The 19,157-nt window shown below is 52.2% G+C and overlaps 2 protein-coding genes across 2 annotated transcripts; both read left to right on the top strand.

Moving 5' to 3' along the window:
- Positions 1-594: 594 nt before the first annotated feature.
- Positions 595-12,002, top strand: LOC309603846 (ubiquitin carboxyl-terminal hydrolase 42-like; the record flags this gene model as incomplete). The annotated part of the gene is made up of 5 exons (XM_082338740.1): positions 595-720; positions 1,399-1,449; positions 2,429-2,476; positions 3,258-3,344; positions 11,901-12,002. 5 exons carry the CDS (start codon positions 595-597, stop codon positions 12,000-12,002), a joined length of 414 nt encoding a protein of 137 aa, XP_082194866.1.
- A 2,477-nt stretch (positions 12,003-14,479) lies between these two features.
- On the top strand, positions 14,480-16,469 carry LOC309603848 (acrosin-like; the record flags this gene model as incomplete). Its single annotated transcript, XM_082338742.1, has 4 exons — positions 14,480-14,658; positions 14,994-15,259; positions 15,540-15,685; positions 16,110-16,469. The coding sequence occupies 4 exons, from the start codon at positions 14,480-14,482 to the stop codon at positions 16,467-16,469; spliced, it is 951 nt and encodes a 316-aa protein (XP_082194868.1).
- Between the last annotated feature and the right edge of the window lie 2,688 nt (positions 16,470-19,157).

Genomic DNA, 19,157 nt, shown 5'->3' with positions numbered 1-19,157 from the left:
ATCCCTGAATGCTGATGAGCTGACAACCTAGAGGGAATTCAGGGCGTTTCCTGATAGCAGCCAGACTCACCCAGGTGCTTTCGATTAGACGCAGGAAAAATGCGTGTGGTCACTCCTCTGTCACTATGTATGAGACTTGGAAAGATGACATTGCTCCTAGAAAGATCTGACATCAGTAGGGTTACCTTCTGGGCTAGGGACTTCCTTCTTTTCATCAAGTTACAGTCAGGAAAAGGGAAGACTTGACCCGATAAGCCTGTTCAAGAGTCTAGAGGGAAAGGAAGGCAGCCCGAGGCACAGAAATCAGAGTGTGGGTTTGTTGGACTTTCAGCAAAGTAAGCAGGGGAGCAGACTCTTTTCCAAAACTGTTTCTTAACCAGGAAATGCCAATGGCAGTGTTAGGCTTCCCCCAACGTTTCTCTGTTGGAGGTCAGAGCTGGTTTATCTGGGTGCTCCTCTACAGAAGTCGACTTTCAAAATAGGCTCTCATACAACAGCATCGTCTCATCTCTTTTCAAACGTCATTTCCCTACAGTCCTTGCCAAGGGAATGGCTCTGCCACAACGCATCCCTTTTCCCCTGGAGAAGATTTGCATGGCCTGGCAGCAAAGACAGAGAGCTGGAGCAGGACTCCACAACCTGGGCAATACCTGCTACCTCAACTCCGTCCTGCAGTGCCTGACGTACACACCCCCTCTGGCCAACTACCTGCTCTCGCGTGAGCACAGCCGGTCCTGTGAGTACTTTCATGAACATCTCCTTGTAAATCCATTGGGCACTTCCCAAGGATTCCCAGCATCTGGAATTTGATTGAGGAGAAAAGCACCCCTTCTTTGTCGGCCCCCTGAGTGGCGTTCTTTGAACACTCAAGCCTAGAAGGCTCTTGTCCTGTCTAGGTGTGTTCATCTTCAGAAAGGCACCACTTTCTGGCCCTAAGTCTCGGTCCCTGTTCCTGCCAGTTCAACTCTCTTTGCTTATTGCACAGAAAACTGCTGTCACTTAAGCATCCCCCTGAAGAAAGCTTTCTATGCACTAAAATGGCCCGGGCTTGTTGGGACATTGGCACCTTGGGAGAAGGGGACTGGAGACTGTTATCTTCTAATTTCAAGATCTCCATTAAGTTTCCCATTGCTATGGGTATTTTGCTAACCTGAGAAGCTTCCCTCCCTCCCTCCCTCTTCAGGTCGCCAGCAAGGCTTCTGCATGATGTGCATAATGGAAGCGCACGTCAACGGGGTCCTGCATTCTTCAGCCAGGGCCATCCAGCCTAGGGCTGTCCTCAGTGTCCTCACACGTAAGGCATTTCAGCTGCTTTTACATGCTTTCTTCCCTTCTTGTAGGAGACAGCTACTAACTACCTCTTTCTTAGGAATAGGAGAACACTTGCAGCTTGGCAGGCAGGAAGACGCCCACGAGTTCTTACGCTACACTGTCGATGCCATGCAGAGAGCTTGTCCGAGTGGAAGCAGCGAGTAAGCACAAGCAAATTACCTCTTCCATGCTCCTGAGCTCTCTGGACTCCTTGGTGTACTCCCATCAAGGAAACCCGATGGCCAGGGTTTTCAGACAAAGCAAAACTCTTGGAGGAGATAACTCTCTGCCTTACCATTTCTTCCCAGCTTCGACATCTCTTCTCAAGCAACTACCATCATCCATCAAATATTTGGGGGCTTTCTAAGATCGAGAGGTACTTTTTACAAATATTACTGGCCTTAGATGTGTCTGTGGCTCTTTCTCTGGTCGTGGTAAACAGCTTCTAGTACGCAGACGTTGTGTCCAGTGTCTCCAAAGCAGTACGTGTTGGGCATTGAAATGGGCACAGTTAGCCTCCTTCCCAACCTGAGAAGCTTTTCTCTTTGCCTTCCAGTAACGTGCCTGAGCTGCAAAGCCGTTTCCGACACCTACGAGGCATTCCTTGATATTGCTTTGGATATCCAGGTAAGATGTTTGGAAATTGTGGTGCAAAAGGTTTCAAGGCCCCTGCAGGGGGCCGAGGTTATCTCCAGTTAACTCCCTTGACTTAAAACTGTGGGCTGTTGCCACGCCAGAGCTTGGTGGTGGATGGGAAGGGAACTGGGCTTCTGGGCTCCTTCTCTGGAAGCCCTCTAAATGGTCTGCCTGTGCTGGGTGCTGGCTGTCAGATGGGCAAAGAGTAAGGATGGTATCTGCAGCCAGGATGGCACTGTCATGCCACCCTGCTTTGGACGCCCTCAATATGCGTCCGGTTGCTGGACGGATGGGGTCGATTGCTTTTGCTGCTTTTGACCACGCGTACCACAGGCAACTCTGGTACCGCCCAGGGGTAGCTGCTTATTGGGATAACGCCGGTCCCACACGGGCAGCTATTTCTTGGGATTCTGAGTTTCCAGGAGCTTAGTGCTCTCCTTTCTTTCTCATCCAGGCAGCCTCAACTCTCACTGCAGCTCTGGAAGACTTCGTCAAACCTGAGCAGCTGGATGGTGAAAATGGCTATAAATGTAGCAAGTAAGATTATTACTAATGACACCTTCCTAGCAGATACTGGGTTAGGGTATTGCATGTCTGGGAGCACCAGTTATGTTTTGACTTAATTGAGAAACCCACTCATGAGACAGCTTGGGGTTTTTTCCTTTTTTTTTCTTCCCCATACAACTAATCCACCCGAATCATCTGGAACTTGGAAAATAATGCATTCATTTCTAAGATGGGTATTTTTTTCTCTTCTGCCTGAATATTTGGAAAGCTTTCATGAGAATTTTATTCCTGCCATCGTCTGACCACCGCTGGAGGTGCTCAACCCTCCTAGCTAGGAAGTTGCCCTACCCCTAGGGCCAGAAGGGAAAAGACAGGCCCCATGTGCAGTGGGGAGCCAAAGCAAGGAGCTCTGGGCAGGGATTTGGCACCAGCAGCTTCCTCAAGAAGCCAAACACCCGTTTAATTGCCAAGGTGTTTTGGATGCTTGCGTCTCTGGCCAGGAGACCTCAGTCCTTGGAGCAGCAGCAGCCCCTGCCGGCTCTCTGAACAGTGTCATGCCTAGGTCTGGCCTTGTAAAGACTGCAGAGTGCTGCTCTCCAAAGTGAGCCACCCCAGACCGAAGCTAGCTTTGGTGAGAGCGTGTGGGCTTCAGGGGTCTGAAATGCAAACCTGTGCGCACGATAGCTGGGCCAAACAAGCCTTAACTCAGCCCTACAGGGGTGGGGGGCAGAGTGGGGAGAAGATGGGTTGCAACAGTTGGGTCTGTGCTTGTTTCAAGGTGTGAACAGCTGGCCACTGCATCCAAGAGGCTCACAATACATCGCTCCTCCAATGTCCTGACAGTCTGCTTGAAGAGATTTGATGCTTTCTCTGGCAGAAAGATTAGCAAGGTATGTACACAAGGGCACTGCAACTTTGTCTGCTTGGAAGGAGACCTTTCCCGAAGGAGAACCCTTTTTGGGAAGTTGTTCATGTCTGCACACAACGGCTATGGAGTGCAGCCCTCTAAGAAAAATCAAGGCAATAGCTATGCCTTGCTCTTTCCCTTGTGGGAAGAGGAAAGTGCCAGTGTGAAGAGAAGCCCTCTCCTGTGCTTGTCAAGAGCTGCTTTGGCCAACAACAGTTTTCTGCCACTGCAGTGATGACATGGCAACACCTGGTTTTGATGAACTGCGATCTGTTTCTATGCCTCTAGCCTGGGTTTGCTGGCAAGGTTTTCTCAGGCTGCTTCCTAAAGACTCTCAGGATAATTTGGGGGTCGTCTTGGTCTCTCTTTAGGTTGTGCAGTATCCGGAATCTTTGGACCTTGCCGCGTACATGTCTCAAGCCCCTGGAGAACCACTCCTCTATTCCTTGTATGCCATCCTGGTACATGAAGGCTCCGGCTGCCAGGCAGGACACTATTACTGCTTCGTGAAGGTAGGAGACATCTCTGTGATTTGCACTGGTGTATGGTGTCCGTGTCCTTCAGTGGTGTTCTGCCTGTGGTTTTGCTTTAAAACCCCTGCAGTTCATCTAAAGATAGTGTTGCCTTTCTTTGCAGGCCAGCGATGGACACTGGTACAAGATGAACGATGCCTCTGTGGATCGTTGTGACATCAAGATGGTTCTCTGCCAGCGTGCATATTTACTCTTCTATGCCAGGTAATAACAAGTGTGCGACAGTGCTCAGGATACACTCCTTCTCCTGTCACTGATCTGGGTGGTGGTGTTCTCCTCCGGTGGGTTTTGCTTTCTGGCCTAGGAGAGAATGCCTGTTTGTCCCGTTGAGTTCTGTCTCTTCTGCAGTTCGCCACCTCCTGCCTTTTCCCTCCTTGTCTGGCACTAAACTGTTGCGCTTGTGTAACTTGCTAGCCGTCTGCTCCCTGAGACTGGCTAGTGCAAAAAGAGGCCAAATGGAGGTCCAGGAGGGTTTAAGATGAGTTACTGCTCTGAGAGGGACAGACGTGGCTGGAAGACCACGATCTCATTTCCAGCTTCTAGCGCTGCTTCAGTCTTCTGCCTGTCCTATCAAGTGCTGCCAGAAAGTGACAGGATGAGACTGAAGCCATGAGGAGGCTGCAAGAACAACCCTAGACTAAGATCACTGTTGCTTCTCCAGGCACCACGATTTGACCCCTGGAGCAGGCGCTGAATGCCAAGAGACAAAGGGCATTTCCATGACAAAGCTGGATCAAGTGCTGAAGAGGGCATTTTCTGGAGGCACCCTGGCACTGAGAAATCACGAAGGCGGAGAAAACAGGCCCAGGATCCAAGGGAAGAGACAAACACGGGACTCTGCAGGACCTCCCCATCAGCGCTGCGGCAGGAAGAGAGCACACTCTGACACCGAGGAGGAGGAGGAGAAGCTGAACAGAAGCCAACCAGACTGCCCGCCTCTGAAGCGGAGGCGCATTGCCCTCGCGGAAACGCAGAAGCGCCCTCACTGTCAGCTGCCGCATGGCAGTGGGAACCTGTGCAGCTCTTCCCAACGGGAGAGGAACAGCCCTGACAACGGCAGAAGCTCAGGAGGGGAAGGTGTGCACGGCTCGAGCGGCCACAGAGCAGACTCGCATCCTGGGTCGGTAGGTGAGCGGCAGCTGGGCACATCCTCACGTCAACAACGTCCGCTCCCACCAGTGCCAGTTCACCCAGAGTCTGCAGGCCCTTGCCAGGCAAATGAAGAACAACCATGCAGAAAGAGGAAACAGTCCTGTGAAGGGGGGGATGAAAGTGCGCCCGAAAGAAAGCGGCAAAAGACAGAAGCGAGCATCCTGGTGATCCAGAATTGACAAAGAAATGCAAGAAAGTGAAGAAGAAAAAGAAATCCAGAGAGAACTCTGGAGAGGAGGACTCAAAAGTAAGCAACGTTTGCAGCATCACCAGCAAATGTTGCCTCACGCTTTGCCAGGTGTTTCAGGCGCGTGGCTTATGGAAAGAAGCGTTCAGGACTTGTGACGGAGCTTGCCACCACAACCTGCAATTTACCATCAAAGGCCACAGACAAACATTATCAAAAGAATGCTAACCATCAAACTTGACATTTACGAGAGAAACAATAAAATTGCCATCATAACCAAAGCCAGTCCAAAGTGGTGCTTCTCATTTCTGTAGAGAGTTTGACCATGCAAGAAAGAACAGAAGGGTTCGGGGGTTTTTGGAAATTTTTTAACTCAAGACTTCCGTTATGGAAGCACCCTTGTTATCCAGAAGGGTGGAAGCTTTCTACAGCTGCTGAGCATATGAAATCAGCAGGTAGAGATCTCAGGGAAAAAAAATGCCTGGGAACAGAGCATCTCCAGTGCTGCTCCATTAGAGGCTCAGGTCGCCTGCGTGTGATTCACGTTGTCTTCTCCCCAGTGCAGCATCCCGTGCAAGAGAGACAAGGAAACCAAGGCATTACAAGCATTGCCACGGACGGTCCCCATCAACAGGGTCATCTTGTTGAGAAGCTGGTTTCCTGGCAAACTTGGCCAGTGGACTTTGAGTAAAAAAGACCACACTTCACCTTGAAGATGCTTCTGCAGTGTCCCACAACAGCTGCAGTTCATACGCCTTCTGGCCCACTTCTGAGCCCGTCACAAGGCGTCCTACATATGAAATCAGTTTCTGAGGCAGAACCGAGGCAGAAACATGTAGGCACTTCTCCTCACAGAAAGTATAAAACACTCAGCTCCCAAGCCTACCGCGACACTCACTGCAAAAGGAGCGAAGGTGCTTCTCCATCGGCATCCTCTTTTATCTCCAGAAGCCAGCGCTTGGGAATACTGTGCCCTCTAGGCATCGAATCCAGCGAGAGACGTGTTGGGAATGGGGACGGGAGCAGGAACAGGGTCGAGGTGAGCAGCCAAGCGCAGGGATCTTTCTTGGCAGCAGTCCTGCTCTGGTGACCTGTGTAAAAGTCAGTTCTTTGCCGGCCTAGGAGAGAGGCAAAGAGACTTCAGCAGAGAATTACCAAGGGGATTGATTCTCTTTATTTAGCCATGCATATTGCACCTGCATAAAACAGTTCTCCATGCCTGCCCTAGCATCTTCTCAGGCACGTAGGGCATCAAAAACCATCTTCACAAATCACAGACTCCTGCCCTATCAGCTACTCAGCCACCAGTAACATCACAAGCACCTGAAAAAGCAACAGGCCAGTTCCTGCCACGAATGACATCACCGACACCTAAGCAGGCCATGCGTCTTTTCCTATCTATCTGCTACTCAGCCGCAAGTGGTATCACCAGCATCCGCACAAGCAATTGAAAAACTCCTGCCCTATCAGCTCCTCAGCAGCAGGTGACACCACAAGTACCTGCAGCAGATGCCAGCTTCCTGCTCCTTCCCCACCAGCTGCTCAGCCACCAGGGTCTTCACAAGGACCTGCACAGCAGGAGCATCCTCAGTTTCCACATGCCATCTTTTTCACCTCCATCTCTAGCTTGTCTCCTGTCTCTCTGGCCTCTTCTCTCTGCCAGGCACTTTGCTCCATCACTCCAGGACCTCCCAATGCCTTTTACTGTTATTCTGCTTCTGGGGCAGATGTTACCTTGAAAGCCACGGGACCTGCACCTGTTTCTCTTCTCCCTCTGCTTTGGGCTCTGGCTCTTTGATGCATTTTTTCACCTCATGGGCCCTTTCGTCCTGCCTCCCTCCTGCTGTTAAATGCTGTTCCTGCAAGAGAAGTGGCCATCAGTCGGTGTCCCCTCTCTGCCATCTTACCTGCATCTCTCTGACCTGGACAGCTGCTGGCAGCTGTCACCATCAGCCCCAGCTCTGCTTGAAGGCTTCTCCTGGCACAGGCGCAGCTCTGGCTGTGCTTGGTGCGGGCCGTGCTTCCGGAGGGAGAACAGCAACCCTCACAGTTACTGCTGGGCAGTGTCCTGCTGGGAAGAGCTCATTTGAAGGCAGCTCTCCCAGGCTGGCAGCAAGGCAGCTTGGCAGCAAGCCCCAAGGCTGGTCCAGGGGTGCTCCCTCTCCCCCAGCTCAACCACAGCTCCCACATCTGGCTCTCTTGTTACCAAAAGGGATTTGCTTGCATTTTCCTTTTCTTCCAGTTCATGCGCAGGTAGTGAGAAAAAAGGCAGGCAGCAGAAGTACACGCTAGCCTAAATCCCTTTTTACCGGTAGCAATAAAGGTGCTCTCAGCTTGGAGCATGAGAAGGACGCCGTGTTACAACTCTTCAGTCCTTATATGCAGTCTTAAGACTATTTATGTACTCCTTTTTACAATTTGCTCAACCTATTGGCTTTGGCCACGATATCGTCTGTTACCATTCACTTTTGAGTATTTGTACAGGCGAACCCGCTGTGCAAGTGCGCTTAAGGCATATTTATGAGCTGAGCTTACACAATTTTGTTGCAGCTTTGCTTGTTTTCAGCCGGTTTGGTCTGGTTTCTTCTAGCAGCAAACCCACTTGCATAGGAGAGGTCAAGCTCGGTCAAGTTCTCTTGTGCGCATCTTGGAAGCCATCTTCACACTGTAGCTTTTTCTTACGGAGCGCTTTCCAGCAGGATTTTGGAAAGCCCTTTCCCAGCTGGGAGCTCCAGGCCAAGGGCACAGGGCAGAAACAGCCCCCTCCCCTCAGGGCCCCAGCCCCCAAACTACTAAACCTGCCAAACTGCCTCTCCCTCTAACTGCATTATCTTCAGTTTGGAGAAAAGAAGCTGTATGCTTCCAGATTCAGTCGTCTGACTAAGACTGTTAGAGGGTGATTGGGGCTTCAGCTCCAGAGCAAAAGAATTTCCATTACAGAATCTCAGCCATTGCCTCCATGATCATCTCATCAGTGACCCACAAACACTGTGTTGTAAAAGCCAATGGCTAATAAAAAGGATCCTCTCCTCCTCCCAAATCTGTGTTTATCTCCTACCCTCAGACTACCACAGTAATTATTATACTATTATTCTCTAATTACCACCGACCTGAAAACCCTCCAAAGCATGGATGAGAACCATCACCAACCACGCACCCACCTCTTAGTCCTCTTGCAGCGAGGCCTCTCTGACCGAGCACTTCTGCATGGATATCTCTGTCTGACAGGAGATGGTTGGCCTGAAAAAGCAATGAAAATCTTATGTTCTCTTGGCTCTAGTGAAAGCAAAGAATTTATGATGCTGATACAAACAAGTTCAAGAGAAAGCAGGATCGTGGAAGGGGAGGAAAATGTGATCCGTCTCACCCACGTTTAATCTCAGCGGAAGTTTCAAGGGTGCTTTTTTTGTAATCCCTACACAACACAAGTGAAGAAGCCCACACCTGCTTTTTCAGGAGAACTGAAAAACACAAGAGTAAGACTATCAAGTCTCTGTAATTACTCTTCTTTCCAGGATACATGGCTCATTTTTTACACATCCCAGTGGAGAGCTTTCACTTAAAATCACTAAGTTCTGATATGGAAAAGCAAAGTGTCCTCTGTAAATTTCTGAAAAGAACAGTAGACTGTTCATATGAAGTGTAAATGCCACGTTTCCACTCTCAAAGGTTATAATGCTTTTGAGTATCTTTGCCATCTTCATCTTCTTTGCCAAGACTTTCCTCCGATAACACTATAACTACCGTACCTCAACATAATATGGAACTGTTCCAATACTCTTGCAGATTCTGTGAAATCCGAAATGCCCTACATGGATGCCTGCAGGTTTTGCTATTACCATCGTGCTTAAGACACAGTCGGTCCTACCAAACCTACAACCTGCAAAACCTGAAGACCACTTTATGCAAGACAAATTCCAGAATTTACAATCAGCACGGAGGAGCATACGTATCAACCTTGTTCTGTCCTTGCCAAAACTGCTGACTGACCTGTCATCAGCCTCGGTGGCTGACAGCAGGCAAGACTCTCTCATCTGCCTTAGCTCGGGTGCAGCTCCTGGGAAAACAGCTATTTCAGAAGGGCAGGTCTTGGTGTGTTGGCAAAGTGCTTCAAGGAAATGCTTTTAATCCTCCGGAATGGTAAGACTAAGCATGGTAATCTCACTCCAAGTCCTAGCTCTGCCACAGATTACAGGAGCAATAACGGGCAAGTCACCGGTTTGAACTTCCCCACTGAGAAAACACTGTCAAATGCATACAGTTTATGCTACCACCTTTGGTAGTTCTTTTCATGGAAGATGGTAAAAATGCAAAAAAACAGAGTATCATTATCTAGCAGGTTCTCATAATCATACCCCCTCACATTGATAGCTGGACACCAGGAAAGGCATGTACATGCTCTGTTGACCTACCTACTCACTAAAATTAAATAAATTGTATTCCTTTGAAAGCACTACCTTTCTTTTTTCTCTTTTTTCCTTTTTTTTTTTTTTTTTTTTTTCACGAAAAGACTGGCACTGCTTTCTGAATTCAAGATGAGTTACATGGAGTCTACAGACAGCTCACGACGGATCTGAACTCCCAAGTCAAGGTCACAACCAAGATGGATCATGGCGTTGATCAACTGCATACAGGCCACCTGAAAAAAAAACACAGACACACATCAAAGAGAAAACTTGTGATCATGGACTGGAAGTCAGTGGTTTGGGACTTCTAAGGAGAAGTAAAAGTCTCCAGCACCTGCTCACAGCTGCAATGAGAGAAGATCAGCAGCCACCTCAAAAGCCAGGACAGGGGTGCGCGTGTGCAGACCAATTACAAAATGAAGAGAAGAGCCAGAGGCAGAAGAGAGACTCCACAGAGAGGCCAGAACCAGTCAAAAGCTCAAGAGCAGCAAAGGGCAGGATTTCTATCACCACGTACACGCCTTTGGGTTGAGGCAGGACACAGAGGGTACACAGAGCTTCACTGCATCTGTCATCAGGAGAGAGACTTTGGTATCAACAGCTCTTGCCAGGAGCAGCACCCCCTCTTTTGTACCCAGGAGTGTTTGATTCCACACTAAGGAGAAAAGAAACTTGGAATCAATGTCTGAGACTAAGCCAGCTCTAAAGGAGACTGAGATGGGAATGCCTTGTGATTGACCATGCTCTGAGGAATAACCAGGAGAAAACACTTGTTCCAAAACTTTGTCCAAACACCTATGTTGCCCTTGCTTCTGACAGGGGACAGAGGAGTGACAAGAAAGGGAGTGATGCACCTCAAACCATGCTGCCAGCAAGAGACAGGCTTGCAGGTAAACTGAAGAAGCCACAAGGAACGTGTGGACTTGGGAGGAAACAGACGCCCCGAGCACCTTCAAACCCTTACGGCAAGCAAAGCATCGCTCTGTCTAAAAGACCCATTCTTCTCTTCCTGCCGTTTACATTTAACAATATGAGGTATTTAAATCCCATATGGAAAGGATTACTGTACTCTTCTGCCTAGAAGAGGGCTAGCACTTCATTGTGTGTTCCAAGAAATCCATCTTATGTTCTGCTTCCAAGAAGCTGTGATTTGGGCCAGTTTATGGCTTCGGGTAAAAAGACTAAAGCCAAGGAACTTCCCTAAAAGCTTTACCTTGAACTAGCACAGCTACAAGTCCTTAGATGTCACAGATGCCCAAATCACTCAAACCATCTTTTTTTTAAACCACAGGCTAACTTTGATAATAATGACGGATGTGTAACAATTCCTCTGTCAAGAGAAGAAGCTGGCACTTGTCCTTCTCCTGGTATTCTTGCAAGGAGTTTCTGTGTAACAGAAAGGTCTTCCTCGAGTATTATGAGCATCCTGAATTAGAAAGGAAGTCCTACGCTTTTGTGAATGCCTTCTCTTTGCTTTGTAGGAAGAGATGTTGCTGCACTACGCCTGTCTGTCTCAACAGTGGCTCTGCATTTCAGAAACCGAACCCGGAAAATCCTTAACTAATGATGCACTGAACCCCAAATCCCACCCTGGGGACAAAATAAAAAACAAAAGAAAAAAAAAAAGCATATACTTCTGGAAAAGTCAAAGTGAAATCACCTGCCTACCTGTGATGATATCCAGCATGAGCAGCTACTGAAAGCACCCAAAAGCTGTGACCCATAACATCAGAGCTGCATTTAAAGACAAAGCCCCAGACAAACCCCCACCTCTAGCCAATAACCCAGACCCCTCTCCAACTCCAAGTCCCTGGCAGCCAGGCCTTATTCTCCTTCATGAACTGGTAGTATTAGTCACCTCTGCTGGAAGCAGCAAGCCCCCTGAACGAGATATACAGGGCATTTTGAAAATAGGCTCTGCCAGACCTCCAGCACATGGCCCTGCAGGGGATCCTGGGACAAAGACATTAACTAGAGAGCTGCTTGCGTCGCCTTTTCTCATCCTTTAGGCACTAGGAGCCAGAAGCAGTGCCCAGATTGCTCCGCTGGACCTGGCTGTTGATGCAGACGCTGGGGCCAGCGCTAGCTGTTTGTGTCAAGTTTAGAAAGGATGTGTTCAACGGCATTGCCAGCATGCTGGGACAGCTGGAACGTGCCAGAACTCCCCACTGCCCTTCTGCCATGTTACCTATATTCCTGTGAGTCAAGGGCACGCTCACAGCGTACCAATGACTCAGCTGGGATGTATTTTTACTTAACAGGCAGCTCGGTCCCACTACCCCAACCTCAGTAGGCCAGAGGCTTTATTTCACTTTCGGAACAAAGCTGCTGCGTATTTACAGGACGTGCTGACACAGCAGTAACAGCTCAGAGTTTTGATAGACAGACAGCCTGCATGCCAGCACAGGAGGAGGAGGGCTCCAGATGATCCGCCTTTTCTCATAGAAACAACAGCTGACGTAGTTCAGACCCCAAATGCTCGCCCGCGAGCACTGCCCAGGCAGCCGCGCCCCACCTCTCTGCAGGAAGCCGGATCTACTGTTCTGCAGACTGGGCCTGTCTTAAGAGCTGTGGGCTGATCATTTCCTACTCCGGGTGCAATACAGCAAACGAAGGCAAGGCAGAGGACGCTCTTGGAGCAGTGTCCACTCACACACAGAACACTAAGAGCAGGATTCATCTACACAGAGGTCCTGTCTACAATATGGCTGTCAACACCGAGTCCCTTTGCCTCGGAATTCCCGTACAGTCCGTGCAATCAGGGGGTTCAAGGCTGGCTTGACACGTCCTAGAGGAAAGGCTTTTATTAGGTAAGATCAGTCACGCCCTAAACCACGACAAACAAACTTCCGTAGACTACAGTGGGAGCCCAGACCCCTCATGCAGGTGCAGACACCTATTCACAGCTGCGATGGTTTCTACCATGAACGTCAGCAAGGAAGCCCGTGCCTGACACTGTACTTGATAGAGAACAGCAGGAGACTGTGGTCCTAAGGGTATATGTTCTCTCGCTGATGCTGAGCAGAAAGCTGACGCGTTATGCGCTCTCACAGGATGCAGGAGACAGATCACAACCCACATGACAGCAATAACGAATGCCTACCTGGCATTCCTAAGAGGAGGGCATCATCCCGGTGTCTGCAGAGGAAGGCGAACACTTGTGCCAGCAGGTATATTTAGACCCTGGAGCACAGAGGAGTCCCACGGAAACCTGCAGGCTGAATTAGCAAGACAAAGGCAGTTACTGACTGTATCAGGGGAAGCCACACAATAGGTTATGCTCTTTTTCCAGCACGACGTCCTGCAATTTTTGACTAGGTACTGCTCCAGTCACCTCTTGGGTTCTTGCTGGATGAAATGGGCAGCGTGGTAAGGACAGAATTGGAAGGACATCACTTGAATAAACTTTAAATCGATCAAATTTGTATTTGTCATTGCTAGTAAAACAGGGACAAGAGCCTAGAAGACAGCATGCAAGGTCATGAGAGGACCCAGCTACTTGTTTGGTAAAATACAGCCCCGAGGGACTAATACTCAAGAACTCATCTGGACCTAACAGATGAAGGACATTCTTTCTCAGCCAGGTCAGAAGAGAATCACATCCCAATCCTGAGAGGCTGAAAGAAGAAGATGTACTCTATGCCAGTCTGCCAAGGCTGACAGAGGATTTACCAAAGCCATGGAGAATGGCACGTGGGGCTGAGAGCAGGAGCACCCTTCTCTGTCGAGAGCTTAGAGTTGCATGTCCATGGCCACGCATACCAGGCGCCACAAGTGCCCTTGTCAGCGTTGGCCCAGAACAGCGCTATAACTCATAGACAGCAAGGACATGGAGCCTGCCAGCGGGTGCTGCTGTGGCCGACAGAGCCAGCGTGGGCCGTGCTGCATCCGCGTTTCACTGCGCTTTGTGCAGGAAGGTTGACACTGCGTGGGTACGCTTGGCCTATTTGCCTTGCACATCACTGCTTGCCCGCTGCCGCTGTAACCAGATTGGGTCAACACCCAAACATGTGCATGCTGCCTGTAGGAGCTATCATCTCTGGTGTATATCTTTTGGGAAGGAGCTGGCGGCAAACGGCTGCAGAGAGCAGGGTGGCAGTGAACTCCCCAAAGAGGCTGTGATGCCCCACTTGGGCTGTTCCTGCTAGCTGGTAGCAGGCAGCGCTCGGAGCCCGGTGCTGCTGCCTGCCACGGGGCCTGCACACCCTCATCCCGCAAGCAGAGCACTCAGCGGGGGGCTGTCAGGGGTGTCCGATCCCAGCTTCTGCCTCCCCTCCTGCTTGGAACCCCCATGTTGCCCCCCTCCCCCGACAGGCCACCGTGCCCAGCACCCGGAACCAGCGACTCTGTGACATCAGCCCCGGGGACAAGGCCACCACGGGCAATGTGACTACTGCGGGCACTACGTTGGCTGCTGCACTGGTGGCAGCGATGAATTTGCTCCCCCTCCTCGTCCTGCTGGCCGTGTGCTGGCCTGTGCACGGCACATGGGACAGCTGTGGGTAAGTGGCCTGAGGCTCTGGGAGAGAGCTGGGGCAACCATTATGGGCTTCACTGGAGGGTGCCCGCTTGTCCCCCGTGGCCACGCCACAGCTTCCCGAACCCCATGTGGGAGCCTCAGTTCCCTGCCAGCACCCAGGCTGTCGGCACAACTCATCTACGGGGCTCAAGCAGAAACAGGGGCGGATGGACGCACACCCCACAGGGTTCCCTGGCCCTGCTGTCCATGCGGTGCCTTGTGGGGAGGGAAGACGGCTGACCTTCAGCCTCAACAGCAGCGAGCGGTCAAGCAGAACAGTAATGAGTTTCTGGTTGCAGAGGGACCTGCGGGCTCCGGCCCATGGCTGCTCACTATGGCACATGGCGCGTCGTGGGGGGCAGAGATGCCCAGCCAGGGGCCTGGCCCTGGATCGTCAGCATCCAGGGGCCCTGGGAATTAGGCACAGGGCACATCTGCGGAGGCTCCCTCATCAGCCCACAGTGGGTCCTCACAGCAGCCCACTGCTTCATCAAGGCCAGGTAAGGAGGACCAGGGAACAAGCATATCCCCACAACACTAGCAGCTGCCCTGGATGCAGCACCACGCGCTACTCCCATCGCGTTTCCTTGCAGCACGCCCAGTGCCTGGGCACTCCAGAGCCCAGCTGAGAGACTGCTCAGAAGGCTGGGCTCGTGCCACTGCTTCCTAGCAGCCTCCAGCCCGACATCCCTTGCACCTAAGGCATGCGAGGGCAGTCGCACCCTCTGTAGCGCTGCTGCCCTCTCTCCCCTGTGAAGGAGAAGGCAGGGAGCTGCTGGGCTGCTGCAGCACACGGCTCCGCTCCCTCTGACCCCTCTCTCCATCTGCCTTCCAGGCACATCACCATGTGGCGCGTGGTGGTTGGGGCCACCCAGCTGACTCAGCTGGGCCCTGAGGTCCAAGTGCGCCATATTAAGCGGCTCCTGGTTCACGAACACTACAGTAATATCTTGGAGAGGAACGACATTGCCTTGCTGGAATTGGACCAGCCTGTCCAGTGCAGCTACTACATACAGCTTGCCTGTGTGCCCGACGCCTCGCTGAGAGTGTCAGAGCTGACAACCTGCTACGTCAGTGGCTGGGGTTCCACGACCGCGAGATGTGAGTTCCCAAAAAGTGCTCGTGTCCTGAGTGCAAGCTTGGCACACTGGGGAGACGGGCTAGGCTTCCTGAGAGCAGAGGCGAAAGCCAGAGTCAGGCTGCGGGGACGTCTGCCTACAGAGAGATGGGCCTGAGCCATTCCCCAAAGCAGGGCAGAAGGGAAACACCGGTACAACGCCTCTCACGACGCAAAGCCAAGCCCCACGGAAGGGGTTCACCCAGACAGGCGAGGAGAACTGGCGATGAGCTGCTGGGTGTTAATTCCTTTCTGTGCTCACAGCTGGAGGAGCAACGGATGTCCTGCAGGAGGCCAAGGTCCGCCTCATTGATGTCAACCTCTGTAACAGCAGCCGGTGGTACAGAGGGGCCATCCACAGCTACAACTTGTGTGCTGGCTATCCGCAGGGTGGCATCGACACCTGCCAGGTAGGGGCGTGCTACAAGTCAACCCCCGGCAGCACAGGCAGCCCTGACACAACCGCCCAAACGCACCCCAGCACAGGCTTTGCCTGGCAAGTCACCCTGCCACCGCTGGGTCCCCACCGCTGTTGGGGCTCACCTCCCCTTCCCCCAAAAGCCCATCTAGTGCTCTTGGCAGCCCAGAGCTCCAGATCCCAACCCTGGAACCTCCGTCTTCCACCCATCCAGGATCACTGTGCAGAGATGAGAGAGCCCTGCCTTACAGGCCCACAGCCCCCTCCCAGACAAGGTGCTGGAGGCTCCAGCACCTGAGCAGAGCCGTTCTGTGCAGTGAACACAGCTCTGGCAGCTGCTGTGAGAGAGAAGGAGCCAGCCATAGTGCCGACAGTGGCCACCCAACAACACCTTAACGCTCTCTCCCCTGCTGCAGGGTGACAGCGGTGGTCCTCTTGTGTGCAAAGAGAACAACGCCGACTACTTCTGGCTTGTTGGAGTGACCAGCTGGGGGAAAGGCTGTGCGAGAGCAAAACAGCCCGGGGTCTACACCTCCACTCAGCACTTCTACGACTGGATCCTGGTACAGATGGGACTGCACCCAGCACTAAGGGCTGTGCCAACATCACGGGCGTGGAGTCATTTTCTCACCGCCTCAACCCCCGTTCAGAGGCCAAGGCCAATGCCAACACAATCGGGCAGGTTTAGCTCCTGCCCACTTCCACTCCAGAAGCTGCTGAAATTCTTTACTCGCGTGCAGGAGCTCCTCCAGGTCCTATGGGGAAAAAAGGCTTGAGCAGCAGGAGGAACAGGATCCAGCACAGCCTGCAGTGTACCACAGCCAGTTCCTTCCGGGGCAATGCCAATCCAAAGGCAGCCTCAGTGTCAAAGGCCTGCTCTGTCCTGCCCACGCTCCACTGAGTCCTCACAAATGCTCAAGTTGACTTAGTTCTTGAAATAAAGTTTCAATTTTCACAGCTAACCATGCTTCAGTCCACTTCAGTCTCCTGTGCAAGGCAAGGACTTCCATGCCCGGCACCTGCAAAATGAGGCTGCAGGCAGACAGGAGGGCACAAAGGGAAAGAGTCACTCAACGGGGCTGAAACTGTGCCCGGTCAGAGAGGAGGGTGAGGGTGCTGTGGAAGAAAGGAACACAGGTCACAGGGGGCTCGAGGTCTTGGGGACATCAGCTGGCAACACAAAGAGCCTTAGGCCATCTACTGGTGGGATCCCTGTGTGTGTGTGTGTGTACAATGCACTGGTGGACTCGGAACTGGACTCTCTCATGACCCAGGAGACACGGATCTAGAAAGACACAAGGTTTGCACCAACGACTTGCTAAGGAGCTTGACATCCAGCCACAGACATTACCTGGACTTCATTTCCATACTGTTATTTCAGGAATCTAGGAACATGCTGTGCTTATGAATCTGGGGAGTGAAGATGGCTTTATGTTTCACTAGCAAATATCCAATCCTGATCATCTGCAAAGGCAGAAAAGGCCGGGGCTGTGGTCATGTTTACGTAAGTGGTGGTTACGTACACATGGGTGCTGGTAAAGGCATTGCTGTCTCTATGCGAATCTGCTTTGCCGTTCACATTAACTGTGTAAGCCTGCGTGCGTGTTTGTGTACCTGGCTCTTTGGAATGCAGCATTAAGTCTCTTGAACACACACACGGCAACAGCAGCAGCCACATCCATCAGGCTGGGATAGGACAAGCCTCCTGGGCGCGAGAGCCCACCTGATTCAGCTCCAGCGGACCTGAAAGGAGAAATCCCCCGTCTGCACAAGTCTACTGGATCTGGCTGCTCTGGGAAGTACAAGGCCCGGTACTTCACACCAGGTTAGTGCTGCCTCCTCTCCTCTGCACGGGCAGCTTTGTGAAGTCCCCTATGGTTTGCCTGTCCAAAGCTCCAAGAGAAGAAACTGAGCTACACCTGGGGGTTTCTGCTGCAGGAACCTTTCACAGTGATCCAACCCCAGACCAGCCCTGCCATGGGCTGACCCCGCTGACACCTCACTTGTCCCCAGTGCTCTTTGGCCTGGAGTCAGACCCAGCCGAGAACTATGATCTGCTGCAGAGCGGCGCAGGGCTGGAGCGTCTGCAAGTCCTGAAGGAGATCAAAGTGCAGAAAGTGCTTTTTGAACAGCGCATGGAGTCTGGGGACAGCCAGGTCAGGAAGGGCAGGGATCCCGCCCTGCTGCCTACCAAACTGTACTCCTAAGCCCTCCTGCTGCCACTGCTCCTGGCCTCTTGCTGCTCCATCCCCTTCCGTTGCTCCGTGCTGGAACCCCATCCCAAACCCACCAGACCCCCCCGCCCCCAACTACCCAAGGTCAGCCTTAGAGCTACCCTGCAGCTTTGGCTCAGTGACACCGCTGACTGATGGAGCACTGGGGCAGCAAACTGTGCGTTGGGGAGATTGCCAGCCCTGCTAGGAGGGCAGCTCAGGGGACCCTGTGCTCTCTGCTGGACGTTCAAGCTGAGGCCTCTTGACAGAAACCCGGACTGGCTCAGGGAGGGACCATGAGACAGCATCATCTCCAGAGCCAGAACAGCTCCTTTCAAACCATCATCAAGGTGAAGCAAAGGGCATGCCCCAGTCTCCAGAGATCCCAGCGCAGCTGGAGGCACGCTCTGCACCCCTGGGTGGGAACAGAGCTGGCAGCTGCAGCACCAGCACTTGCCAGGGGCCAAGAGCACAGCAAGAGGAGGATGGGATGGATGGTCCTGGCAGCTTCAGAGGCAGGACCTTGCATGGCTAGTGCAGAGGGGACATGCCTAGGCAGAAGCAGCTCAGGGTATGCATGCTCAAGCACCTCCAAGTCCTTCATGACTCCAGGAGGTGGAGATGTGGCTGGTGGTTGGCAGGCCTGGTCCTCTTGTGAGGTCTGTGGGTGCTGGGGCTGATCAACCAGGTGGGCTGCAACCACATGCCAGCCCCATGACTGAAAGGCTCGCTCTCCTCTTGCTCGTGAGCTAGTCCAGCTTCGAGTTCACTAGCCAACTGCACACGCCCACAGCGCTCCCACCAGCAGCTGGCCCCAGACACTCGCTGTTTCCAACTGCTGGGGCCCTGTGACCTGTGTTCCCTTCTGCCGCTGCTAGCAGCCAGGCCTCTGGACCCACCCCCGTCACACTGGGGACACAGAGTGGGGCCACACAGAAAAGGATTTGGAATCGCTCTCAAAAAGAAGGTAGGACGGACTGTGGTGATCAGGTGCAGGGCTCAGGCAAACAAGCAAACCAACCAGCACTTTGCTTATGTGTGACTGGCTCCTTGATCCCCCCTTCTCCCCACTTTCCATGCTTATACATCTCCCTCCTCTTCCTTCACTCCTCCCTTTCTCCCCCCTTGTCTCCTCCCAAACAAGGCACTCACCCCTGGTTATTTTCCCCCTGGCTCCCAGGTTTGCCCCATCTGTGAACAGAGTTGGGGTTTCAGGTGCCGTTAGCTAGGTCACCTTGGACTTCCATGGCA

The sequence above is a fragment of the Platalea leucorodia genome (genome assembly GCF_965183815.1).
Source record: "Platalea leucorodia genome assembly, contig: HAP1_HAP1_SCAFFOLD_215, whole genome shotgun sequence".
In the NCBI taxonomy this organism is placed as follows: domain Eukaryota; kingdom Metazoa; phylum Chordata; class Aves; order Pelecaniformes; family Threskiornithidae; genus Platalea; species Platalea leucorodia.
This window is presented reverse-complemented; position numbering and strand designations above follow the sequence as displayed.